This window comes from Struthio camelus, unplaced genomic scaffold (genome assembly GCF_040807025.1).
Source record: "Struthio camelus isolate bStrCam1 unplaced genomic scaffold, bStrCam1.hap1 HAP1_SCAFFOLD_113, whole genome shotgun sequence".
Classification (NCBI taxonomy): domain Eukaryota; kingdom Metazoa; phylum Chordata; class Aves; order Struthioniformes; family Struthionidae; genus Struthio; species Struthio camelus.
In genome coordinates, this window is record NW_027182728.1 from 68,646 (window position 1) to 93,825 (window position 25,180).

Below are 25,180 nucleotides of genomic sequence, written 5' to 3' on the forward strand. Positions count from 1 at the left end.
GCTCGCACGAGGGCTCAGCTCGCACGAGGGCTCAGCTCGCACGAGGGCCCCGCTCGCACGAGGGCCCCGCTCGCACGAGGACCCCACTCGCACGAGGGCCCAGCTCGCACGAGGGCCGCACTCGCACGATGCCCCCATGGCCACCTCGCCCGGGGCCCCACCCTCACGGGCAGGCTTTCCCTGACCCCCACCCACGACACCCAAAAGCCGGACTTTCCACCCCAAAACGACCACTCCGCAGGGAGCACCGCGGGGCGGGGCGGGGCGGGACACCGGGCGGGGAGCCCCGCCCCGCCCCGCCCCGCCCACACGGCAGAGGCTCCGCCCACACGGCAGAGGCCCCGCCCACCCGGCAGAGGCCCCGCCCACTCCTCGCCGCGGAGGCCCCGCCCCCCGTGCGCGCTGAGGTCACGCGCCGGCGGCGCTGTCACCGCGCGGCGCCGGCGGAGCGGGAACATGGCGGCCGGCGGCGGCGGCGGCGGCGGCTCCGGCGGAGGCGGCGGCGGCCCCGGCCCCAGCGGCCCCCCATTGCCGGCAGGTGGGGCGGGGCCGGGGCGGGGCCGGGGGGCGGGGCCGGGGGCGGGGGGAGCTGTGGGGCGGGGGGATGGGGGGTGCCAGGGACGGGATGTGGGGCGGGGTGGGGGGTGCAGTGGGGCGCCGCGGGGTTCTGCGGGGCGCCGCGAGGTGCGGTGGGGCGGAGCGCGGGGTGCCGTGGGGGGGGCGGTGGGTTGCCGTGGGGGGCTGTGGGGCACGGTGGGGCGAGCTGTGGGGGGCTGTGGGGCAGGCGGTGGAGTGGGCTGTGGGGCAGGCTGCGGGGCGGGCTGTGGGGCACCAGGAGGTGCCATGGGGCGGGCTGTGGGGCACTGTGGGGTGAGCTGTGGGGCGCCGCGGGGTGCTGTGGGGCGGGCTGTGGGGCGCCCCGAGGTGCCATGGGGTGGGCTGTGGGGCACTGTGGGGTGAGCTGTGGGGCACCGTGGGGAGCTATGGGGCGCCGCGGGGTGCTGTGGGGCGGGCTGTGGGGCGCCCCGAGGTGCCATGGGGCAGGCTGTGGGGCACTGTGGGGTGAGCTGTGGGGCACCGTGGGGAGCTATGGGGCGCCGCGGGGTGCTGTGGGGCGGGCTGTGGGGCGCCCCGAGGTGCCATGGGGCAGGCTGTGGGGCGCTGTGGGGCGAGCTGTGGGGCGCCGTGAAGTGCCCCGAGGGGCCGTGGGGCGGGCTGTGGGGCGCCGTGGGGCGCGAGTGACGGCGCGGCGCGCAGGTGCCAGCCCTTCCCGTGCGCCCCGCGAGCGGAGCCGGCCCGGCCGGGCGCTCTGAGCGCCGCGGCAGCCGCCATGAGCCACAAGGAGACGGCGGAGCTCTCCGGTAAGCGCCGCGCCGCCCCCGGGGTCGCGGGGGACGGGACGGCCCGGCCGGGGGTCACGGGGGACGGTCGGGGGTCGCGGGGGACGGGACGGCCTGGCCGGGGGTCACAGGGATGGGACGGCACGGCCGGGGGTCGCGGGGGACGGGACGGCACGGCCGGGGGTCACAGGGATGGGACGGCACGGCCGGGGGTCGCGGGGGACGGGACGGCACGGCCGGGGGTCGCGGGGGACGGTCGGGGGTCGCGGGGGACGGGACGGCCTGGCCGGGGGTCACAGGGATGGGACGGCACGGCCGGGGGTCGCGGGGGACGGGACGGCACGGCCGGGGGTCGCGGGGGACGGTCGGGGGTCGCGGGGGACGGGACGGCACGGCCGGGGGTCACCGGGGACGGCCGGGGGTCGCGGGGGACGGGACGGCACGGCCGGGGGTCGCGGGGGACGGTCGGGGGTCGCGGGGGACGGGACGGCACGGCCGGGGGTCACCGGGGACGGCCGGGGGTCGCGGGGGACAGCACAGCACAGCTGGGGGTCACAGGGACGGGATGGCACCGCATGGCCGGGGGTCGTGGGGGACGGGACGGGACGGCCGGGGGTCGCGGGGGACGGTCGGGGGTCGCGGGGGACGGGACGGCACGGCCGGGGGTCACCGGGGACGGCCGGGGGTCGCGGGGGACGGCCGGGGGTCGTGGGGGATGGCTGGGGGTCGCGGGGGACAGCACGGCACAGCTGGGGGTCACAGGGACGGGATGGCACCGCACGGCCGGGGGTCGCGGGGGACGGGACGGCCTGGCCGGGGGTCACAGGGACGGGATGGCACCGCATGGCCGGGGGTCGCGGGGGACGGGACGGCCGGGGGTCGCGGGGGACGGTCGGGGGTCGTGGGGGCGGCACAGCACGACGCGGCGCAGCCGGGCCCAGGCGTCCGGCGGGGCCCAGGCGTCCGGCGCCCCCTCACCGCCCCCCGCAGACAGGAACCACCTGAAGGTTTTCCTGCCCCGGAAGCTGGTGGAGTGTCTGCCCAAATGTCCCGCGCTGCCCGCGGAGCGCCTGCGCTGGAACACCAACGAGGTGGGCGCGGGGGGACGCAGGGGGACAGCGCGGGGGGGCGGGGGGACGCAGGGGGACAGCGTGGGGATGTGGGGGGATGTGGGGACAGCGTGGGGATGTGGGGGGACACAGGGACAGCGTGGGGGCGTGGGGGGATGTGGGGGGACACGGGGACAGCGTGGGGGCGTGGGAGGACACGGGGGGGACACGGGGGGACACGGGGACAGCGTGGGGATGTGGGGGGACAGGGGCACGGGGGACATGGGGACAGCGTGGCGCTGGGGACGGGGACGGGGACAGCAGAGCCTTGGGGACCCGGGGGGGACAGGGGGACAGCGTGGCGCTGGGGACGGGGGGACGGGGACAGCAGGGCCTTGGGGACCCGGGGGGGACAGGGGGACAGCGTGGCGCTGGGGACAGGGGGACGGGGACAGCAGGGCCTTGGGGACCCGGGGGGGACAGGGGGACAGCGTGGCGCTGGGGACAGGGGGACGGGGACAGCAGGGCCTTGGGGACCCGGGGGGGACAGGGGGACAGCGTGGCGCTGGGGACAGGGGGACGGGGACAGCAGGGCCTTGGGGACCCGGGGGGGACATGGGGACAGCGTGGCGCTGGGGACAGGGGGACGGGGACAGCAGGGCCTTGGGGACCCGGGGGGGACATGGGGACAGCGTGGGGACGGGGACGGGGACGGGGACAGCAGGGCCTTGGGGACCCGGGGGGGACACGGGGACAGCGTGGCGCTGGGGACGGGGACGGGGACAGCAGGGCCTTGGGGACCCGGGGGGGACATGGGGACAGCGTGGCGCTGGGGACGGGGACGGGGACAGCAGGGCCTTGGGGACCCGGGGGGGACACGGGGACAGCGTGGGGACGGGGATGGGGACAGCAGGGCCTTGGGGACCCGGGGGGGACACGGGGACAGCGTGGCGCTGGGGACGGGGATGGGGACAGCAGGGCCTTGGGGACCCGGGGGGGACGGGGACAGCGTGGCGCTGGGGACGGGGATGGGGACAGCAGGGCCTTGGGGACCCGGGGGGGACACGGGGACAGCGTGGCGCTGGGGACGGGGGGACGGGGACAGCAGGGCCTTGGGGACCCGGGGGGGACATGGGGACAGCGTGGCGCTGGGGACGGGGACGGGGACAGCAGGGCCTTGGGGACCCGGGGGGGACACGGGGACAGCGTGGGGACGGGGATGGGGACAGCAGGGCCTTGGGGACCCGGGGGGGACACGGGGACAGCGTGGCGCTGGGGACGGGGATGGGGACAGCAGGGCCTTGGGGACCCGGGGGGGACGGGGACAGCGTGGCCGAGGCCCCCGGCGCCCCGCTGAGCCCTGCTGCCCCGCCAGGAAATCGCCTCCTACCTCATCACCTTCGAGAAGCACGACGAGTGGCTGTCCTGCGCGCCCAAGACGAGGTGCGGGGGACGCGGGGGACGCGGGGGGACGCGGGGGGACACGACGGGCCCTGGGGTGACCCCCCCGCGCCCCCCCAGGCCCCAGAACGGCTCCATCATCCTCTACAACCGCAAGAAGGTGAAGTACCGCAAGGACGGCTACTGCTGGAAGAAGCGCAAGGACGGCAAGACCACGCGTGAGGACCACATGAAGCTGAAGGTGCAGGGGGTGGAGGTAGGCGCCGGGGGGCCGGGGGGGCCCCGCTGGGGGGCCGGGGGGCCGGGGGGGGGCCCGGGCGGCCCCCACCTCCCCGTGTCCGTCCCCGTCCCCCCGCAGTGCCTCTACGGCTGCTACGTGCACTCCTCCATCGTCCCCACCTTCCACCGCCGCTGCTACTGGCTGCTGCAGGTACTGGGGGGGGGGCCCCGGCGTCCCGAAACCACCCCCCGGGGAAGGACCCAGGCGTCCTGGCACCCCCCGGGAGGGACCCGGATGTCCTGACACCCCCCCCGGGAGGGGCCCAGGCGTCCTGACACCCCCCGGCACCCCCGGGAGGGACCCGGATGTCCTGACACCCCCCTGGGAGGGACCCAGGCGTCCTGACACCCCCCGGCACCCCCGGGAGGGACCTGGATGTCCTGACACCCCCAAGGAGGGGCCCAGGCGTCCTGACACCCCCCAGCACCCCCGGGAGGGACCTGGATGTCCTGACACCCCCCCAGGAGGGACCCAGGCGTCCTGACACCCCCTGGCACCCCCCGGGAGGGACCTGGATGTCCTGACACCCCCCAGGAGGGACCCAGGCGTCCTGACACCCCCCGGCACCCCCAGGAGGGACCCGGATGTCCTGACACCCCCCAGGAGGGACCCAGGCGTCCTGACACCCCCCGGCACCCCCGGGAGGGACCTGGATGTCCTGACACCCCCCCGGGAGGGACCCAGGCGTCCTGACACCCCCTGGCACCCCCCGGGAGGGACCTGGATGTCCTGACACCCCCCAGGAGGGACCCAGGCGTCCTGACACCCCCCAGCACCCCCGGGAGGGACCCGGATGTCCTGACACCCCCCGGGAGGGACCCAGGCGTCCTGACACCCCCCAGCACCCCCGGGAGGGACCCGGATGTCCTGACACCCCCCCGGGAGGGGCCCAGGCGTCCTGACACCCCCCAGCACCCCCAGGAGGGACCCGGATGTCCTGACACCCCCCCGGGAGGGGCCCAGGCGTCCTGACACCCCCCAGGAGGGACCCAGGGGTCCTCGCGCCCCCCCAGCGCCCCCGGGAGGGTCCCAGGGGTCTCGATGCCCCCCCAAACCCTCCCCCCGGGCCCCGAGGCCCCCTCAGCGGTCCAGGGAGGAGCGGGGGTGTCCTTGTAGCCCCGCGGGGCGGGGACCCAGGCGTCCGGCGTGGCCCGCAGAACCCCGACATCGTGCTGGTGCACTACCTGAACGTGCCGGCCATGGAGGAGTGCGGCAAGGCGTGCGGCCCCGTGCTCTGCTCCATCAGCCCCGACCGCAAGGAGTGGCTCAAGTGGTCCCAGGAGGAGCTGGTGAGCCAGCTGCGGCCCATGTGTAAGCGCCGGGGGGGGCCGGGGGGGCCGGGGGGCCGCGCCAGGGGGGCGCTGAGCTCTCCCCCCCCCTCCCCAGTCCACGGCATCAAGTGGACGTGCAGCAACGGCAGCGGCGCCGGCGCCTTCTCCCTGGAGCAGGTGGTGCAGCACGTGCTGGAGAGCCAGCAGGCCCGGCCGGCGCCGCGCACCCACGCCTGCCTCTGCTCCGACGGCCTGGGTGAGCGGCGGGGACGCGCGGGGGGGGCGGCGGCGGCCCCCCCTCGCCGCCCTGACCGCCGCCGCCGCCCTCCCGCCCCGGCAGGCGCCCCCGGGCACAAGTGCAGCAGCACCAAACACCGCATCATCTCGCCCAAAGTGGAGCCGGGCGCCCGCGAGGCCGAAGCCGCCGGCGCCGCCAAGCCGGAGCCGCCCAAGCCGCCCTCGTCGCCCGACACCACCCAGCCCTCGCCGGGGCTGGCGCTGCCCGCCGACGGCCCCGCCGCCGTCACCTTCGCCTCGGGGCTGCCCGTGCTGGTCATGGCCAGCCTGGGGGGCGGCTCCGGCGCCCCCCCGCCGCCGCCCCCGCCGCCGCCCCCGCCGGAAAAGCCGCTGGGGCTGACGCCCAGCCAGCACCTGGTGGCGGGGGACGGCGGCGGCGGGGGGCCCGAGCTGGCCCCCGCGCCCCCCGGCGCCGTGGGCCTGGCCCTGGTGCTGTCGCCCGGGCTGGAAGCGGGGCTGGAGCCGGGCCCGGCCGCCTCCGCCTTCGATCCCGACTGCTTCCTCAACAGCCCCGAGCAGGGACAGACCTACGGCTGCGAGGCCGAAGGCGCCGGGGCCGCCTCGCCGCCGCCGCCGCCGCCGTATCCCCTTTACTCTGCCCCTCCGGGCCGCTTCCCGCTGCCGGAGGCCGGCGAGCCGGGCCGGGCCAAGGACAAGGACGAGACGCCCATGGAGACGGCGGCCGGCGCGGCCCGGGCTGCGGCGGCGGCGGCGGCGGAGCCGGCGGCCCCGCGGGGGCAGCCCGACCTGCCCGAGGAGCTCTACTCCGTCATCCAGACGGCCGGCGCCGCCGGAGCCGCCGAGCTGCCCTTCGGCCTCTCCTTCGACAGCCTCATCTCGGAGCTGCTGACGGACGAGGGCGGCTACGAGCGCCCGGGGGCTCCCAGCCCGGCGGCCGGGCCGGCCCAGCCCGACGCCGGCCCCCCGCCGGCGCCGCCGCCCCAGAGCCCCGGCGCCGCCGCCGCAGACGCCGCCGCAGACGCCGCCGGTTTGGTCTCCATCACCGACTTCTCGCCGGAGTGGTCCTACCCGGAGGTAAGCGCGGGGCCGGGCCGGGCCGGGGCCGGGCCGGGCGGATGGGGGCCCTGAGCCTCGTCCCGCGCCGGCCCGCAGGGCGGCGTCAAGGTGCTCATCACGGGGCCCTGGAGCGCCGGCGCCGGCGCCTACAGCTGCCTCTTCGACCGCGTCTCCGTGCCCGCCGCCCTCATCCAGCCGGGCGTCCTCCGCTGCTACTGCCCCCGTGAGCGCCGGGACGGGGGGGGGAACGGCGGGACTGGGGGGGAATGATGGGACTGGGGGGGAACACCAGGATTGGGAGGAAACGGTGGGATTGGGGGGGAACGGCAGGGTTGAGCAGAAACACCAGGACTGTAGGGAGGAAACACCAGACCTGGGGCAGAAACACCGGGAGCGGGGTGGGGGGAAACGCTGGGATGCGGGGGGGGGGGGGAGACGCCGGGCCGGGCGGCTCCGGGCTCACGGCTCGGCTCGCCCGCCCGGCAGCGCACGAGGCCGGCCTGGCCGCCCTGCGCGTGGCCGTGGCCGCCCGGCTCCTCTCGGCCCCGGCGCCCTTCGAGTACCGCGCCCGGAGCTTCCTGGCGCTGCCCAGCTCCCAGGTGGACTGGCTGTCCCTGGACGGTGAGCGGCGCCCGCCCGGACGCCTGGGCCCTCTGCTGCGGCGGGGGGGGATGGACGGACCCCGAGCTGCCCTGATCCCGCTGCACCCGGACGCCTGGGCCCCCTGCCATGGGGCGGGGGGGGATGGACGGACCCCGAGCTGCCCTGATCCCGCTGCACCCGGACGCCTGGGCCCCCTGCCATGGGGTGGGGGGGGATGGACGGACCCCGAGCTGCCCTGATCCCGCTGCACCCGGACACCTGGGCCCTCTGCCGCGGTGGGGGGGGATGGACGGACCCCGAGCTGCCCTGATCCCGCTGCACCCGGACGCCTGGGCCCCCTGCCTGCGGGGGGGTGCTCAGGATACCCCCAGGTTGCCCTGATCCTGGCGCTGTGCAGCACCCAGACACCTGGGCCCCTAATGGGAGCGGGAAGGGCTGCCCGGACGCCTGGGCCCTCTCGCAGCGGGGAGGGGGTTTAGGGGGGTGCGGGGGTGCCCGGACGCCTGGGCCCTCACGCCCCCCTCCCCCCCGCTCCAGACAACCAGTTCCGGATGTCGATCCTGGAGCGCCTGGAGCAGATGGAGAAGCGCCTGGCCGAGATGGCGGCCGGGGCCCAGGCGCCGCGGGGGGCCCCCGGCGACCCCCCCCCGGGCCAGGTGGGTCCCCGCACGCGCCGCCCGGACGCCTGGGCCCCTCCCCGGGCCGTTGCGGTTCCCCCGCCACCGGGCGCTGCCGTTTTGGGCGGAGAGGGGGGATTTCCGCGGCGTTTTCCGGGGAGTTTTCTGTTGCCGGGGGCTGACGGCCGGCCGCAGCGGCCGGGCGGCGCCTTCGAGCAGCGCGTGGTGGCGGTGTGCGAGGCGCTGATGGGGCGGCCGGGCCGGGCCGGCTCCGGCGCCCTGGGCCGCGCCGGCCCCTTCCGCGGGATGACGCTGCTGCACCTGGCGGCCGCCCAGGGCTACGCCGGCCTCGTGGACACGCTGCGCCGCTGGCGGTGAGCGGGGACGGGGACGGACAGAGGGGACGGGGGAGATGGGGACAGGGATGGACAAGGGGGACGGGGACGAGGATGGACGGGGGAGTTGGGGATGGATGGGGAAAACGGGGACGAACAAGGGGAAATGGGGACGGGGACGGATGGGGGAAACGGGGACGAACAAGGGGAAATGGGGACGGGGACGGATGGGGGAAACGGGGACGAACAAGGGGAAATGGGGACGGGGACGGATGGGGGAAACGGGGACGAACAAGGGGAAATGGGGACAGGGACGGATGGGGGAAACGGGGATGAACAAGGGGAAATGGGGACGGGGACGGATGGGGGAAACGGGGATGAACAAGGGGAAATGGGGACAGGGATGGATGAGGGGGACGGACAGGAGGAAACGGGGACGGGCAAGGGGAAACGGGGACGGACAGGAGGAAAAGCGGACGGACGGGGGGAAACGGGGCAGATCTGGCTGCAGGGGGAATACGGGGAGGGATCTAGAGGAGCAAAAATACAGATGGATCTGGCAGAGGGGAAAAACGGATGGAGCTGGAGGGGGGGAAACGGGGGTGGATGCCGCCGGCGGGGGTCCATCGGGATCCGACCTGCCCCCGTCCCCCCCCGGCAGGACGCTGGCGGCCGAGAGCCTGGAGCTGGAGCAGGAGGTCGACCCGCTCAACGTGGACCACTTCTCCTGCACCCCCCTGGTGAGCGGGGGGGCCGGGGGGCCGGCCGGGGGGCCGCGGACGCGGGGCGCTGACCGCCGTCCCCCCGGCAGATGTGGGCCTGCGCCCTGGGGCACCTGGAGGCGGCCGTGCGGCTCTTCCGCTGGGACCGCCGGGCGCTGGCCGTCCCCGACACGCTGGGCCGGCTGCCGCTGAGCGTGGCCCGCGCCCGGGGCCACCTGGCCCTGGCCACCCGCCTCGAGGAGCTGCAGCGCCGGCGCCGGCCGCCCCGCCGCCCCCCGCCGGCCCCCGCCGGCCCGCGCGCCCCCTCCCCGCTCGCCCCCAGCCCCGACACAGGTAGGGCCCCCGCCGCCCCCGCCGCCGCTGCGTCCCCTCGCTCCCTCTGGGGCGTCCCCAGACCCATCCGGGGCGTCCCCAGGTCCCCTCGCTCCCTCTGGGGCGTCCCCAGACCCATCCAGGGTGTCCCCGGGTCCCCTCGGTCCCTCTGGGACGTCCCCAGACCCATCCGGGGCGTCCCCGGGTCCCCTCGCTCCCTCCGGGATGTCCCCAGACCCATCCGGGGCGTCCCCGGGTCCCCTCGCTCCCTCTGGGGCGTCCCCAGACCCATCCGGGGTGTCCCCGGGTCCCCTCGCTCCCTCTGGGGCGTCCCCAGACCCATCCGGGGTGTCCCCGGGTCCCCTCGCTCCCTCTGGGACGTCCCTAGACCCATCCGGGGCGTCCCCAGGTCCCCTCGGTCCCTCCGGGACGTCCCCAGACCCATCCGGGGTGTCCCCAGGTCCCCTCGGTCCCTCTGGGGCGTCCCCAGACCCATCCGGGGCGTCCCCGGGTCCCCTCGCTCCCTCTGGGACGTCCCCAGACCCATCCGGGGCGTCCCCGGGTCCCCTCGGTCCCTCTGGGGCGTCCCCAGACCCATCCGGGGTGTCCCCGGGTCCCCTCGGTCCCTCTGGGGCGTCCCCAGACCCATCCGGGGTGTCCCTGGGTCCCCTCGGTCCCTCTGGGGCGTCCCCGGACCCATCCAGGGTGCCCCCGGGTCCCCTCGCTCCCTCTGGGGCGTCCCCGGACCCATCCGGGGCGTCCCCAGGTCCCCTCGCTCCCTCTGGGGCGTCCCCAGACCCATCCGGGGTGTCCCCGGGTCCCCTCGGTCCCTCTGGGACGTCCCCAGACCCATCCGGGGTGTCCCCGGGTCCCCTCGGTCCCTCTGGGGCGTCCTCAGACCCATCCGGGGCGTCCCCGGGTCCCCTCGGTCCCTCTGGGGCGTCCCCAGACCCATCCGGGGTGTCCCTGGGTCCCCTCGCTCCCTCCAGGACGTCCCCAGACCCATCCGGGGCGTCCCCAGGTCCCTTCGGTCCCTCTGGGGCGTCCCCGGACCCATCCAGGGTGCCCCCGGGTCCCCTCGGTCCCTCTGGGGCAGCCCCAGACTCATTTGGGTTGTTCCCGGGTCCCCTCGGTCCCTCTCAGAGCGTCCCCGGGTGCCCCGTCCCCTCTGGAGCACCTCAGGGTGCCCCCGTCCCCCTCGATGTGTCCGTGGGTCCCCCGACCCCCTGGTGTCCCCCCCGCAGGGCTCAGCACCGCCAGCAGCATCTCGTCGCCCTCGGAGCTGTCGGACGGCTCCGGCTCCGGCTCCGGCTCCGGCTGGGGCTGGGGCTCGCTGAGCTCGGCCTACTCAAGCGCCTCGGCCGCCCGCGACTCGCCGGCCCCCAGCCCCGAGGGCCCCATGGAGCTGGGGGGGCCCCCGCCGGCGCCCCCCAGCCCCCCCGGCGACGGCCCCGACTGCCCGCAGGTGACGGGGCCGGCGCGGCCAGAGCGGGGGGGCCCCGGCGTCCGGGCCGCCAGCGCGGCCTCACGCCCCGGCGTGTCCCCCCCGCCCGCCCCGCCGCCGCAGGTGGACATGGTGACGCTGGCCCGGCAGATCATCGAGGCGACGCCGGAGCGCATCAAGCACGAGGCCTTCGGGGCGGCGGAGGCGCCGGGGCGGGAGCGCCCGGCCCCGGGGGGGCTCAGCGCCGCCATGGCCTGGCTGGCCACCTACCTGGAGAGCGTCGACCGCCCGCCCGGCGCCCCCCAGCACAGGTAGGGACGCGCCGCCGGCGGGGCCACCGGGGCCGCGGCCCCCCCGGTCGCCCACGCCGCCTCTCCCGCAGGCCGGAGGCGCCGCCGGGCGAGCCGGGGCTGGAGCGGCCGCCGCCGCCGCCCTCGGCCGCCGGCTGGGCCGAGTTCCTCAACGCCTCGGCCAGCGGCAAGATGGAGAGCGACTTCGCCCTGCTCACGCTCTCCGACCACGAGCAGCACGAGCTCTACGAGGCCGCCCGCGTCATCCAGACCGCCTTCCGCAAGTACAAGGTGCGGGCACGGCGCCCCGGCTTCCCGCCGGCTCCGCGCCGCCGTCCCCCCGGCTCTCACCCGTCCCCCCTCCCCAGGGCCGGCGGCTGAAGGAGCAGCAGGAAATGGCCGCGGCCGTCATCCAGCGCTGCTACCGCAAGTACAAGCAGGTAACGGGGCTCGGGGGCCCCCCGGATCCCCCCAGACACCCCCCTGCATCCCTCTGGACCCCACTGATCCCCCTGGATCCCTGCAGATCCCCCCCGGATCCCCCCAGACACCCCTCCGCATCCCTCTGGACCCCACTGATCCCCCCCCAGATCCCTCCCCGGATCCCCCTGGATCCCCCACATCCCCCCCAGATCCCTCTGGATCCCGCTGATCCCCCCCCAGATCCCCTCGCCCCCGCTAACCCGCTCTCTCTCTGTCCCGCAAGCTCACCTGGATCGCTCTGAAGGTAACGGGGGCATCGGGGTCCGTCCCGGGGCTGGGGGCAGGGGGCGCCCGGACGCCTGGGTCCTCCCCCCATTCCGAGGGCTGGGGGTCACTCGGACGCCTGGGTCCCTCCCTGAGGGCTGCAGGGGACCTGAACGCTCAGTTCCCCCCCCACGAGGGCGGCGGGGTCCCCCCGGACGCCTGGGCCCCCCCGCGAGGGCGGCGGGGTCCCCCCGGACGCCTGGGCCCCCCCGCGAGGGCGGCGGGGTCTCCCCGGACGCCGGGGCCCCGCTGAGGCGCCCCCGCCCCGCAGTACGCGCTGTACAAGAAGATGACGGCGGCGGCCATCCTGATCCAGAGCAAGTTCCGCAGCTACTCGGAGCAGAAGAAGTTCCAGCGGAGCCGGCGGGCGGCCGTGCGCATCCAGCAGTGCTACCGCAGCCACCGCGAGTGCGAGCGCCTCAAGCAGGGCCCCCGCGCCCCCCCCGCCGCCCTGCCGCCCCGCGCCAAGTGAGCCCGCCGGGGGGCGGGGGGGCGCCCGGACGCCGGGGCCCCGTCAGGTGGGGGGTGCCCAGGCACCTGGGCCGCGGGGGGCGCCCGGATGCCTGGGCCCATGGGGGAGTGCTTGGGTCCCATGGGGTGGAGTGGGGGGTCCCCGGATGCCTGGGTCCCATGGTGGGGGGCGCCCGGACGCCTGGGCCCCTTGAGGTGGGTGGCGCCCGGATGCCTGGGCCCTTGGGGGAGTGCCCAGACACTTGGGTCCCATGGGGTAGAGTGGGGGTATTGGGGGGTCCCTGGACACCTGGGCCCCGTGAGCTGGGGGGCTGCCCGGACGCCCGAGTCCCGCGGGGCGGTGCATGGGGGACGCCCGGACGCCTGGGCCCCGTGAGGTGGGGAACGCCCGGACGCCCGGGTCCCGCGGGGCGGTGCATGGGGGGTCCCTGGACACCTGGGCCCCGTGAGCTGGGGGGCTGCCCGGACGCCCGAGTCCCGCGGGGCGGTGCATGGGGGACGCCCAGACGCCTGGGCCCCGTGAGGTGGGGGACGCCCGGATGCCCGGGTCCCGCGGGGCGGTGCATGGAGGACGCCCGGACGCCTGGGCCCTCACCCGCCTCCCCCCCTCCAGGGGCACCTTCCTCACCAAGAAGCAGGACCAGGCGGCGCGCAAGATCATGCGGTTCCTGCGGCGCTGCCGGCACCGGTGCGGGGGGCCGCGGGGGGCCGGGCCGGGGCGGGGGGGCCGCAGGGGGGGCCGCGGTCTCACCCCCCTCTCTGCCCCCCAGGATGAAGGAGCTGAAGCAGAGCAAAGAGGTGGAAAGTTTACAGAAGCGGGGCCTGGCCTCGTAACCCCCCCACCCCCACGGGGCCCAGGCGTCCGGGGCCCTCGCCCCCGCCGCGGACCCGGCCCCCCCGCACCAGGGACCCAGGCGTCCGGGGCCAGCCCCCACCCCCACCCCCCAGGGGCCCAGGCGTCCGGGCACCCCCCCCCCCGGCTTTGCCTTATCTCTGGTGCCAAGTGACCCCTGTCCTGCTGCCGCTGGGCGCCCGGACGCCTGGGCCCGCCGGGGAGGGGGCGCCCCCCCCCCCGCTGCCTGTAAATACGTCGCCGCCCCCCCCCCCCGCATGCCCCCGCGGCCCCCCGGGCCCCTTTGTACAAATTTCCATTAAAAAAGAACAAAAACGGAGCCAGGAAGCAGCCAAGTGTCCCAATTTGAGTGTGTTTGGGGCGGGGGGGGTCGCGGCCGGGTCCCCCCCATCTGCCCTCCCGCTTCGTCCGTCCCCCCCCTCCACAAAGGGTTCGTTTCCCTTTAAGGCCGGGGGGGGAGGGGAAGGGGTGCGCCTGCGCCTTTAAGGTGGTCCCCGCGCCTTTAAGCCGCTTTGCGGGTTTGATCCCCTCCGACAGCTCCTTAAAGGGCGGGGGGGGGGTCGTATGCCTTTAAGCGGCGGGTCCCGCCCGAGGCGCTGGCGGGAGGGGTTTTCTCCCTCCGACAGAAACGCCGGCGGGCGCGCCTGCGCCTTTAAGGCGCGCGGTGACGCAGCGTGACGCGAAGGGGGCGGGGCGCGGCGGCGGCGGCGGCGGCCCAAGATGGCGGAGCTGGACCTGCTGGGCTCCATCCTGAGCGCCATGGAGCGCCCGCCCGGCCTGGCCGACGGGGAGGCGCGGCGGCGCGCGCGGGGTCAGCGCGGGGTCACCAACGGCCGCCGCGGGCGGGGTCACCAACGGCCGCCGCGGGGTCACCAACGGCCGCCGTGGGGTCACCAACGGCCGCCGCGGGCGGGGTCACCAACGGCCGCCGTGGGGTCACCAACGGCCGCCGCGGGGTCACCAACGGCCGCCGCGGGGTCACCAACGGCCGCCGCGGGCCGGCGGGCGGGCGCGCGCGCCACCCGGCTCCCCCTCCCCCCGCCCTGCCCTGGCCCCGCCCCCTGCGCCCCTGGCCCCGCCCCCCGGGACCCCACTAGTCCCTCGGGGCCCCGCCCCCAGGACCTGCCTGAGCCCTGGCCCCGCCCCCTCGCTGCCAGCCCCGCCCCCAGGACCCCCCGAGCCCTGGCCCCACCCCCTCTGGGCCCTGCCCCGCCCCCAGGACCCCCCACCCACAGTTCAGATCCCGCCCCCTCGGGGCCCCACCCCCAGGACCCCCCCCGAGCCCTGGCCCCGCCCCCTCTAGGCCCTGCCCCGCCCCCAGGACCCCCCACCCACAGCTCAGATCCCCCCCTCTGGCCTAGCCACGCCCCCTCAGAGCCCAGCCACGCCCCCAGGACTCCCCAAGCCCTGACCCCACCCCCTCAGGGCTCAGCCCCGCCCCAGGACCCCCACCTACAGCTCAGATCCCGCCCCTCCGGGTCCTGGCCCCACCCCCAGGGCCATTCCCGGCCTTGACCCCGCCCCTCAAGGGCCTGGTCCCGCCCTCAGGTTCATGCCTGACCCCACCCCCAGGACCCTCTCATGGCTCAGGTCCCGCCCCCAGGCCCCTCCCAGCCTTGACCCCCCCCCAGGCCCTGGCTCCACCCCATGACCCTCTTAGCCCCGCCCCCAGGGTCAGCCCTCACCCTGATCCCAAGGGCCTGACCCCACCCCTGTGACCCCCTTTGGCCCCGCCCCCAGGTCCCCTGTCCTCGCCCCCGAGGTGGGGGCAGGGCGGGGGTGGGCCCAGGTGTCCGAGCCCCCCCCGAGCCCCCCCTCTCCCTCCAGAACAAGCCGCTCGGGTGAAGAAGCTGCAGGAGCAGGAGAAGCGCCAGAAGGTCGAGTTCAGGAAGAGGGTGAGTGTCGGCCCGGACGCCTGGGCCCCCCCGGCCCGGACACCTGGGTCCCCCATGGCCCGGACACCTGGGTCCCTCCGGCCCGGACACCTGGGTCCCCCATGGCCCGGACACCTGGGTCCCCCCCAGCCCAAACACCTGGGTCCCTCCCGGCCCAGACGCCTGGGCCCCTCCCGGCCCGGACACCTGGGTCCCCCCGGACACTTGGGTCCCCCATGGCCTGGACGCCTGGGTCCCCCCCAGCCCAAACACCTGGGCCCCTCCCGGCCCGGACGCCTGGGCCCCTGACGCAGCGCCGCCCGCAGATGGAGCAGGAGGTGTCCGAGTTCATCCAGGCCAGCGGGGAGCCCCGGCGCCGCTTCCAGCCCATGAGCAAGATCGAGAGGAGCATCCTGTGAGGGGGCGCGGGGGGCGGCGCGGGGTGTGGGGGGCGGCGGGGGGGCTGCTCCCCCGGGGCAGGGCGGCTCCGCGGGGGTCGTCGTCCCCCCCCGGGGCGGTTTTGCCCCCCGGCGGCGGCTGACGCCCCCCCGCAGCCACGACGTGGTGGAGGTGGCCGGCCTGACGTCCTTCTCCTTCGGCGACGACGAGGAGAGCCGCTACGTCATGGTCTTCAAGAAGGTGGGTGCCGGCCCGGGGCGGGGGGGCCCAGGCGTCCGGGGGGGCCCAGGCGCCCGGGCCGCCAGGGACCCAGGCGTCCGGCCGCCCCCCCGCAGGAGTTCGCCCCCTCGGACGAGGAGCTCGAAGCCTATCGCCGGGGCGAGGAGTGGGACCCGCAGCGGGCCGAGGAGAAGAGGCGCCTCCGGGTAGGGGGCGGGGCCTGGGGAAGGAGGTGGGGCCAGAGGTGAGGGGCGGGGCTTGTTCTAGGGGAGCAGAGCCCATTGTGGAGCTGGTGGGGGCAAAACATGGGTGGGGCTTATGGCAGAGGCGGGGCTTACAGGCAGGGGTGTGGCTACAGCAGAGGGCCTGGGGGTGTGGCCTAAAGGGGCGGGGTCACAGGACAGGGAGAGCCTATCAGAAGCATTGCTGCTGGTGGGGGTGTGGCCTCAGTGGGCACAGAGGGCGGGGCTCCCCAGCTCAGGGGAGGGGCCTGCAAAGGGTGGGTGGGGCTTGGGGGACAGCATTCCCTGGGGCAGGGGCGGAGCTCCTGGAGGAGGGTGTGGTCCGGGGGCGGGGCCTGCAGGGGTGGGGCAGTGACGGCCCCGCCCCCAGGAGCTGGCAGCGCAGGAGGAGGAGGCGGAGCTCCGCCGGGGCCCCGCCCCCGTGAGCCCCCTCAGCGACTACAAGGACAAGTACCGGCACCTGATCGGCACCGCCGCCGCCAAGGCCGCCGCCCGCACCATGGAGGCCAACAAGGCCTACGGCTGCGGTGAGTCCTGCCCCCGGACGCCTGGGCCCCCCGGGACCCCCCTCCCCGGACGCCTGGGACCCCCTGGGGTGCCCAGGTCTCTTCCAAGGCTCCCGGACGCCTGGGAGCCTTCCAGGGAGACCCTCGGACACCTGGGCCCTCTTGAGGGATGGAGGAAGCCCGGACGCTTGGGTCCCCTGGGGGGGGGCCCGGACGCCTGGGCCCCCTCTCACCCGTCATGTCCCCCCCCCCCCCCCCCCCCAGTGCCTGTGGCCAACAAGCGGGACACGCGCTCCATCGAGGAGGCCATGAACGAGATCCGGGCCAAGAAGCGGCTGCGGCAGGCGGAGGACGAGGGCGGCGCCGGGGGCGCCTCGGCGTAGGGGGGGCCCAGGAGTCCGGGGGGTGGGGGGGGACGGGGGCAGCGCGGGGCGACGGGGCTCCCGCTCGCGCACATAAACTGCCTCTGCTTTAACTCGTCTCCCTGTGTCTGCTCGGGGGGCCCAGGAGTCCTGGTGACATCGGAGGGGGGAGGGGGCCCAGGAGTCCTGGCCGTGTCCCCCGCCCCCAATAACGAGTCGGGGCCCGTCGTGCTCCAGGTCATTTATTGAGCGGGTTTGGGGACGTCGGGGGGACGTCGTGGCCGTGCCGGGGGGGACGCGGCGGCTCCTGCTCCGGGGGGACGCGGCGGCTCCGACCTCGGTCCTGGGGGGACGCGGTGGCGCCGGGGGGGGACGCGGTGGCCCCGGTCACCCCCCTCCTACTTGGCTCGGGGATTCCTGAACTTGCGCCCGGCGAAGGTGGCCTTGTCACCCAGCGCCTCCTCGATCCTGGGGACAGCAATGAGCGGCGGACGGGGACGGTGACAGTCCCAGCGGGGTGACATGGGGACAAGGATGGTCCCAGGGGGATGGAGATGGTGCCAGAGGGGACGTGGGGATGGGGATGGCCCCAGTGGGGGACAGAGATGGTTTTGGGGGTGACGTGGGGACAAGGACGGTCCTGGTGGGGTGATGGGACGAGGATGGACCTGGGGGACGGGGACATTCCTGGGGTGACGAGGGGATGGGGACGGTCCCAGGGGATGGAGATGGTCCCGGGGTGAGATGGGGACAAGGACAGCTCTAGTGGGGTGACGTGGGGACGAGGACGGACCTGGGGGGACGAGGACGGACCTGGGGGACGGGGACGTTCCCAGAAGGGACGTGGGGAGGGGGACGGTGCCCAAGGGGGACACGGGAGGACAGGGGTGGGGACTGGTCTGGGGGACACGTGGGGCACGGGGGGAAGGAGACAGGACACCGCTGGGGACACAAGGGGACACGCGGGGGCTGCGGGCACCCACCTCATGAGCTGGTTGTACTTGGCCAGGCGCTCGGAGCGGCACGGGGCGCCCGTCTTGATCTGGGGGGACATGGGGACACGGGGGGGACGGGGACGGGGACATGGGATGGGGACCATGAGGACAAGGAGCATCCGGGGGACACAGGGACAGGGAGGAGGGGACATGGGGGGGACAGGGACCGTGGGGACAGGGAGCATCTGGGGGGACGGGGGACATGGGACATGGAGGATATGGGGAGACATGGAGGGACATGGGGGGACATGGGGGACATGGGGATGTGGGGAGACATGGGGGACATGAGGGGACATGGGGGACATGAGGGGACATGGGGATGTGGGGAGACACGGGGGACATGGGGGACATGAGGGGACATGGACATGGGGAGACGGGGGACTTGGAGGATATGGGGGGACATGGGGGACATGAGGGGACATGGGGGGACATGGGGGGACATGGGGGGACATGAGGGACATGGAGGATATGGGGAGACATGGGGGACATGAGGGGACATGGGGGGACATGAGGGGACATGGACATGGGGAGACGGGGGACTTGGAGGATATGGGGGGACATGGGGACATAGAGGGACATGGGGGATATGAGGGGACCTGGGGGGACATGGGGGGACATGAGGGGACATGGGGGGACATGGAGGGACATGAGGGGACATGGGGGGACATGGGGGGACATGGGGGACATGGGGGACATGGGGAGACATGGGGGATATGAGGGGACATGGGGGGACATGGGGGGACATGGAGGGACATGGGGGGACATGGGGATGGGGACAAGGGACACGAGGGGGGTGGGGACCATGGGGATAGGGGGACATGAGGGGGGATGGGGGTGATGGGGACACGGGGATGGGGAGACCCCGGGGGGACGTGGGGAGGGACGGGGACACGGGGGGACGGGGACGGGCTGGGGGGACACGAGGGGGAGCAGCGCTGACCTGCCCGGTGCAGAGCCCCACGACCAGGTCGGCGATGAAGGTGTCCTCGGTCTCGCCCGAGCGGTGGCTCACCATGACGCCCCAGCCGTGGCTCTGCGCCAGCTTGCACCTGCCGCGCACGAGGGGCTCGCACCAGGGTTTGCACGAGGGGATGCGCGAGGGACTCATGGGGGTCGCACCAGGGCTTGCACGAGGGTTTGCACGAGGGGATGCGCGAGGGACTCACGGGGGTCGCACCAGGGCTCGCACGAGGGTTTGCACGAGGGGATGCGCGAGGGACTCACGGGGGTCGCACCAGGGCTCGCACGAGGGGATGCGCGAGGGACTCACGGGGGTCGCACCAGGGCTCGCACGAGGGTTTGCACGAGGGGATGCGCGAGGGACTCACGGGGGTCGCACCAGGGCTCGCACGAGGGGATGCGCGAGGGACTCACGGGGGTCGCACCAGGGCTCGCACGAGGGTTTGCACGAGGGGATGCGCGAGGGACTCACGGGGGTCGCACCAGGGCTCGCACGAGGGTTTGCACGAGGGGATGCGCGAGGGACTCACGGGGCTCGCACCAGGGCTCGCACGAGGTGTCGTGCACGGGTCACATGAGGGCTCGCGCGGGAGCCTGCCCGAGGGCCGTGCACAAGGGGTCGCACGGCGGGGGGTCGCACGAGGGCTCGCACAAGGACCGTGCAACGCGGGGCGCGTCCACTCACGCCTGGATGGACTCGGTGACGGAGCCGATCTGGTTGACCTTGAGCAGGAGGCAGTTGCAGGCGTGCAGCTCGGCCGCCCGCTGGATGCGCTTGGGGTTGGTCACCGTCAGGTCGTCGCCCACCACCTGGATGTTCACCTGGGCCAGGAAGCGCTGCCAGCCCTCCCAGTCGTCCTGGTCGAAGGGGTCCTCGATGGACACCACTGCGGGGCCCCGCTCAGCTGCCGCTGCCGCCGGCCCCCAGCGCCCCCAGCCCTCCCCTTCCCTGAGCCCCGCGCAGCCCTACGCGAGACACCAGAGAATCCACCACCTCCCTTCCCGTCCCAGCGCCCCCAGGCCCCTCCTGTCCATCCCAGTGCTCCCAGCCCTCAGTGGGAGTCCGCTTCCCCCTACCCGCCCCAGGCACAACCCCGTACGAGACACCCGAGAAGCCACCGTTTCCCTTCCTAGCCCTGTTCCCCCCATTCCTCCCAATCTTCCCCAGTCCCCCCCGTCCCCTCAGTCCCTCCAGACCCTCCCCAGCCCTGGGGGAGAGGCCACCCCGCCCCGCAACCCCAGGCACAACCCCGTACGAGACACCCGAGAAGCCACCGTTTCCCTTCCCGTGCCAGTTCCCCCGGCCCGCGGTCGCCCGCACCGGGGTAGTCCTTGATGAAGCTCTGGTAGAGCTGCCCCAGCTGCTCCCCGGAGATGAGGCGCCCGGGGTCGGGCGGCGACTTGAAGTCGAGGTCGTAGCGGCCGTCGCGGCAGAACTCGGAGGCCGCCACGTCCATGCCGATCACCACCTTGTCCGGGTACCCGGCCTGCGCGATGGCCGCCTTCAGCAGCTCCAGCGCTGCGGGCGGGCGTCAGCCACCGCTGCCCGGTGCTCGCCAGCCCCCGCGCGCCCCGGCCGGGACCCCGCCGTGCACCAGGGACCCAGGCGGCCGGGCGGCCGACCCCCCCCCAACCCTTCCCCGAAGGACCCAGGCGTCCGGGCACCCCGGGCCTCCCCCGCCCGTCGGCACCCCGGCTCGTGGGCTCCCCTGGCCGGGCGGGCCCAGGCGTCCGGGTGCCCCTCCCCACCCGGGAGGACCCAGGCGGCCGGGGCCTCCTGCCCTTTGCTGACCCCCCTGGCGCCCTCGTAGCCTTTCTCCAGTTACGGCCGCAGGGGCTAATTATGGCCGCAACATTTAACGAGGGGGCTGGAAACCCAACCCGGGGGGCTATAAGTAGCTCCACCGTCTCCCGACCCGGAGAGGACCCAGGTGTCCGGGGCCGGGTGGCAGGGGAGGACCAGGAGGGGCCCAGGTGTCCGGGGCCGGTACCTTCGTTGTTCTCCAGGATGTTGGGGGCGAAGCCGCCCTCGTCGCCCACGTTGGTGGCGTCCTTGCCGTACTTGCCCTTGATGACACCCTTGAGGCTGTGGTAGACCTCGGCGCCGATGCGCATGGCCTCCCGGAAGGACGCCGCCCCCACCGGCAGGATCATGAACTCCTGCATGGCCAGCTTGTTCCCCGCGTGCGAGCCGCCGTTGATCACGTTGAAGGCCTGCGCCGAGGGTCCCAGGTGTCCAGGAAGCTCTTCTCCTCCCTCCATGAAGATCCCCCCCCAAAAGACCCAACCGAGTCCTCCAAAACCCAACCCCGATCCCCCCCCCAAGACCCAACAGCTCCTCCAAGACCCAACGATGTCCCCAAGACCCGTCAGACCCTCCAAGACCCAATAAATCCCCCAAGACCCAACTGGGTCCTCCAAAACCCAATGACCCCCCCCCCCAAGGTCTCAATGGAGATCCCAACACCCAGGGATCCTCCCAAAGCCTCCCCACTACCGCCCCCCACCGCAGAAGGACCCAGGCATCCGGGGCCCTCACCGGCACAGGCAGGATGAGGTCAGCGTTGCCGGCCAGGTCGGCGATGTGCCGGTAGAGCGGGACGCCCTTCTCGGCCGCCCCGGCCTTGCAGACGGCCAGCGACACCCCCAGGATGGCGTTGGCCCCAAACTTGGCTGCCAAAGAAGGGGAAGGGGGGGGGTGAGCGGGGAGGGGGCCCAGGCGTCCGGGACAGGACAGGGGACCTGGGCTCACATTTGTTCTCGGTGCCGTCCAGCTCGATCATGAGCTTGTCGATCTTCTCCTGCTCCACCACGCTGATTTTCTGGGGTGGGAAAGGGGGGGGACAGTGTGAGCCAGGGGGTGGGGGGGATCTGGACTCCCCACCCTGGCCCCCACCCTGACCCCCACTCAGGCCACACTGACCTTCTCCACCAAGGCGGGTCCGATGGTCTTGTTGATGTGCTCCACTGCCTTCAGCACACCTGGGGGCACGGCGGGGGTTAGGGGGTGCGAGCCCCCACCCTGGGGTCCTCGTCACCCCACCCATGGGGGCAAATGGAGAGGGAGATGGGGGGCAGAGGGGAGCAGGGAGGGCAGGGATTCAGGGGGTCTTTGGAGGTCATTGGGTCTTGGGGGGATCCAGCTGGGTTTTGAGGGATCCAGTTGGGTCTTGGGGAGGTCGTTGGGTTTTGGGGCACCCAGAGGGGTCTTGGGGGGGATCGTTAGGTCTTGGGAGGCTCAGTGGGGTCTTGGGGGATCTAGTTGGGTCTTGGGGGACCCAGTTGGGTTTTGAGGGATCCGGCTGGGTTTTGAGGAGTTTGTCGGGCTTTGGGGGACTCATTTGGGTCTTGGAGGACCCGGCTGGGTCTTGGGGGGGATCGTTGGGTTTTGGGGGTCTCGGTTGGGTCTTGGGGGGGTTGCTGGGTCTTGGGGGGCCCTGTGGGGTCTCACCTTTGCCCAGGTAGCGGCTCTTGTCGCCATCGCGGAGCTCCAGGGCCTCGTGGATCCCCGTGGAGGCGCCGCTGGGGACGGCAGCGCGGAAGTGGCCTGGGGGGCTGGAGTGAGCCGGGGGGGGCCACAACCCCCCATGGGCCCCCTATGTCCCCCCCACATGCCCCCAGGCCCTCCCACATTCCCCCATGTCCCCCCAGGACCTCCTATGTCCCCCCATGTCCCACCAGCTACCTGCGTCCCACCCCCCCGTCCCCCCATGTCCCCCATGTCCCCCACCTCTGCCCGTGTCCCCCCGGCCCCGGCGCCCACCCTTGGCCGTGTGCAGGTCGACCTCCACCGTGGGGTTCCCGCGGGAGTCGAGGATCTCCCGCGCGTGGATCTTCTGGATGGACATGGCTGCTGGGGGGGGGTGGGGGCAGGCGTCAGGGCCAGGGGGACCCAGGCGTCCGGGCGCCCCCCGCAGCCACGCCGCCCCCCGCCACACCAGGGGGCCCAGGCGTCCGAGCGCCAGCTTTCCCTGCCCTTCTCCCCCCCACCGGGGGCCCAGGTGTCCGGGTGGCCCCGCTCTGCACTATAGACCCCACTGCCCTCAGGGCACCCAGGCGTCCGGGGGGGGCCCAGGCGTCCGGGTGGCCCCGCTCTGCACTATAGACCCCACTGCCCTCAGGGCACCCAGGCGTCCGGGGGGGGCCCAGGCGTCCGGGTGGCCCCGCTCTGCACTATAGACCCCGCTACCCCCAGGGGTCCCAGGCATCCGGGGGGTCCCAGGCGTCCGGGCACCCCACAGGGACCCAGGCGTCCGGGCGCTGCTGCTCACTGGTGCTGGTTGGGCTCCGAGTGACCCCGGGGGGTCCCCGAGGGCCTTTTATGCCCATCCCCTGCCCCCGCCTCCCCCAGGGACCATCTGCAAACGCGGGACCCAGGCGTCCAGGGCCCAGGCGTCCGGGTGGGCTCGCCCCTGCCCCACCCGCCAGGCCTGACTGCCCCCCCGGGGGCCCAGGCGTCCGGGGACCCCCGCTCTGCCCCGCTGCCCCCCCCAGGGGGTTCAGGTGTCCGGGGGGGCCCAGCTGCCCCCCTCCCCCACCAGGCTTCGCAGCCCCCAGGGGGCCCAGGCGTCCGGGCGCTGGTGGCCCTGGTGGCACTTTGCGATGGTCCCTGCCCCCCCCGGGCTATTTTTAGCCCCCCCCAAAGGTCGGAGCTCGAGGAAAGGACACGGTAACTCGAGACGCCCGGACGCCTGGGCCCCCGTGGGCTGGGAGCAGCCAGATGCCTGGGTCCCCCCGAGGCTGCCCGGACGCCTGGGTCCCTGGAGGATGTGGGGGGGGGAGCACCCGGATGCCTGGGTCCCCCTTGGGCTGGGGGCACCCGGACACCTGGGTCCCCCCGGGACTGGGGGTACCCGGACGCCTGGGTCCCCTGGAGTTGAGGCTGCCCGGACGCCTGGGTCCCTGGGCGACTCCTGGGCCCCACCGCACGGGGGCGCCCGGACACCTGGGTCCCTGGAGGATGGGGGGGGGGGAGCACCCGGACGCCTGGGTCCCTGGAGGATGGGGGGGGGGGGAGCCCCCGGACGCCTGGGTCCCTGGGGGGGGGAGGGGGACGCCTGGCGGCTGTGCTGGGAATGGCACCGGTCCTATGGGATCCATAGGGGATGGGGGGAGGGGAGGGGCCCTGCGGGGTCTATAGGGGCCGGGGCCCTATAGGGGAAACGGGAGGGGGGAGATGGGCCCCGTGGGGCCTATAGGGGACGTTGGGGGGGGGTCGGGCCCTATGGAGCCCATAGGGCAGGGGGAGGGGGAGGGGCCCCGGCTCCGCTCGCTGCTAAAAACCCACTTCCCGGGGAAGTTCCCACAGCGGGGCGGGGGCGGGGCGGGCCCGGACGCCTGGGCCCCGGGGGGGGCAGGGCCCCTGGACGCCTGGGCCCCCGGACGCCTGGGCCCCGGGGGGGGCCCCGGATGTCTGGGCCCCGGGGGGGGGCAGAGGGGCCCCCGGACGCCTGGGTCCCTCGGCCAGGACGAGCTGGTTTCCTGCCCCCCCCCCATTTCCCATGATGCCCCGGGTTGGCGTGAGCGGGGGAGGGGCCGCGGTGGCGACACTGCTGGGGGAAGTTCGCAGCGGGGGGGAGGGGCAGGCGCCCGGCTGCCTCCGACCCCCTGGTCCCCCGGACGCCTGGGTCCCCAGGCAGGCGCGGGGTCCAGGGCCCGCTGCCCGGACGCCTGGGTCCCCCGGACGCCGCCTGCCCCCAGCGCCGGCGCCTCGGCCCCCTCCCCCGCCCGGGACAGGAAGTGAAACCGCCGCCCCTCCCCCCCTCCCCCCCCCGGAAAGTCCCCGCCCGGGGCTGACTCAAAGCAGCCGGGAGATATGGGCCGATGCATGTGCGATCGCACACGCGTGTGCACGGGGCGGGGAGCGCGGCGGGGGGGCATCGCACGGGGGGGGGCGTTGCACCAGGAGTTGGTTTGCTCTGGGGTTGCGCTGTGCTGGGGGGCTCATGGCGCGAGGGGTGGGTTGCACCAGGGGTTGCAGTGCACGAGGGGTGCGTTGCACCGGGAGTTGGGTGCGTTGCACCAGGGGTTGCAGTGCACGAGGGGTGCGTTGCACCGGGAGTTGGGTGCGTTGCACCAGGGGTTGCATTGCACGAGGGGTGCGTTGCACCGGGAGTTGGGTGCGTTGCACCAGGGGTTGCATTGCACGAGGGGTGCGTTGCACCGGGAGTTGGGTGTGTTGCACCAGGGGTTGCAGTGCACGAGGGGTGCGTTGCACCGGGAATTGGGTGCGTTGCACCAGGGGTTGCATTGCACGAGGGGTGTGTTGCACCGGGAGTTGGGTGCGTTGCACCAGGGGTTGCAGTGCACGAGGGGTGCGTTGCACCGGGAATTGGGTGCGTTGCACCAGGGGTTGCAGTGCACGAGGGGTGCGTTGCACCGGGAGTTGGGTGCGTTGCACCAGGGGTTGCAGTGCACGAGGGGTGCGTTGCACCGGGAGTTGGGTGCGTTGCACCAGGGGTTGCACTGCACGAGGGGTGCGTTGCACCGGGAGTTGGGTGCGTTGCACCAGGGGTTGCACTGCACGAGGGGTGCGTTGCACCGGGAGTTGGGTGCGTTGCACCAGGGGTTGCAT

General features: G+C 74.8%; 3 protein-coding genes across 9 annotated transcripts; 2 read left to right on the forward strand and 1 right to left on the reverse strand.

Annotated features, from left to right (window-relative positions):
• The first annotated feature begins 466 nt into the window (after positions 1-466).
• Positions 467-13,164, forward strand: CAMTA2 (calmodulin binding transcription activator 2). Of its 3 annotated transcripts, none has more exons than XM_068929555.1 (23): positions 467-538; positions 1,258-1,361; positions 2,331-2,431; positions 3,765-3,832; positions 3,911-4,046; positions 4,149-4,220; positions 5,228-5,381; positions 5,457-5,597; positions 5,682-6,673; positions 6,752-6,878; positions 7,142-7,276; positions 7,796-7,914; positions 8,071-8,249; positions 8,872-8,950; positions 9,022-9,265; positions 10,489-10,709; positions 10,812-10,999; positions 11,071-11,269; positions 11,347-11,418; positions 11,685-11,705; positions 11,997-12,193; positions 12,810-12,884; positions 12,967-13,164. In XM_068929555.1, exons 2-23 carry the CDS (start codon positions 1,331-1,333, stop codon positions 13,028-13,030), a joined length of 3,615 nt encoding a protein of 1,204 aa, XP_068785656.1. In that variant the 5' UTR covers positions 467-538; positions 1,258-1,330; the 3' UTR covers positions 13,031-13,164. The 3 variants fall into 3 exon arrangements, with proteins under 3 accessions (XP_068785656.1, XP_068785658.1, XP_068785657.1); XM_068929557.1 differs by having other exon boundaries at positions 8,095-8,249; XM_068929556.1 differs by lacking the exon at positions 11,685-11,705.
• Positions 13,165-13,704: 540 nt separating this feature from the next.
• SPAG7 (sperm associated antigen 7) lies at positions 13,705-16,763 on the forward strand. The gene is made up of 7 exons (XM_068929558.1): positions 13,705-13,860; positions 14,877-14,944; positions 15,250-15,338; positions 15,478-15,562; positions 15,658-15,747; positions 16,154-16,310; positions 16,554-16,763. The coding sequence occupies exons 1-7, from the start codon at positions 13,770-13,772 to the stop codon at positions 16,670-16,672; spliced, it is 699 nt and encodes a 232-aa protein (XP_068785659.1). The 5' UTR covers positions 13,705-13,769; the 3' UTR covers positions 16,673-16,763.
• Positions 16,764-16,878: 115 nt separating this feature from the next.
• On the reverse strand, positions 16,879-23,916 carry ENO3 (enolase 3). 5 transcript variants are annotated; one of them, XM_068929538.1, is made up of 12 exons: positions 23,894-23,916; positions 22,370-22,459; positions 22,058-22,153; positions 21,530-21,588; positions 21,359-21,428; positions 21,146-21,279; positions 20,598-20,820; positions 19,928-20,125; positions 19,292-19,493; positions 18,587-18,695; positions 17,635-17,693; positions 16,879-17,119 (listed from the first exon to the last, which is right to left on the reverse strand). In XM_068929538.1, exons 2-12 carry the CDS (start codon positions 22,452-22,454, stop codon positions 17,050-17,052), a joined length of 1,305 nt encoding a protein of 434 aa, XP_068785639.1. In that variant the 5' UTR covers positions 22,455-22,459; positions 23,894-23,916; the 3' UTR covers positions 16,879-17,049. The 5 variants fall into 5 exon arrangements, with proteins under 5 accessions (XP_068785639.1, XP_068785640.1, XP_068785636.1 ...); XM_068929539.1 differs by lacking the exon at positions 23,894-23,916 and adding an exon at positions 22,878-22,979 and having other exon boundaries at positions 19,928-20,093; XM_068929535.1 differs by lacking the exon at positions 23,894-23,916 and adding an exon at positions 22,878-22,978.
• Between the last annotated feature and the right edge of the window lie 1,264 nt (positions 23,917-25,180).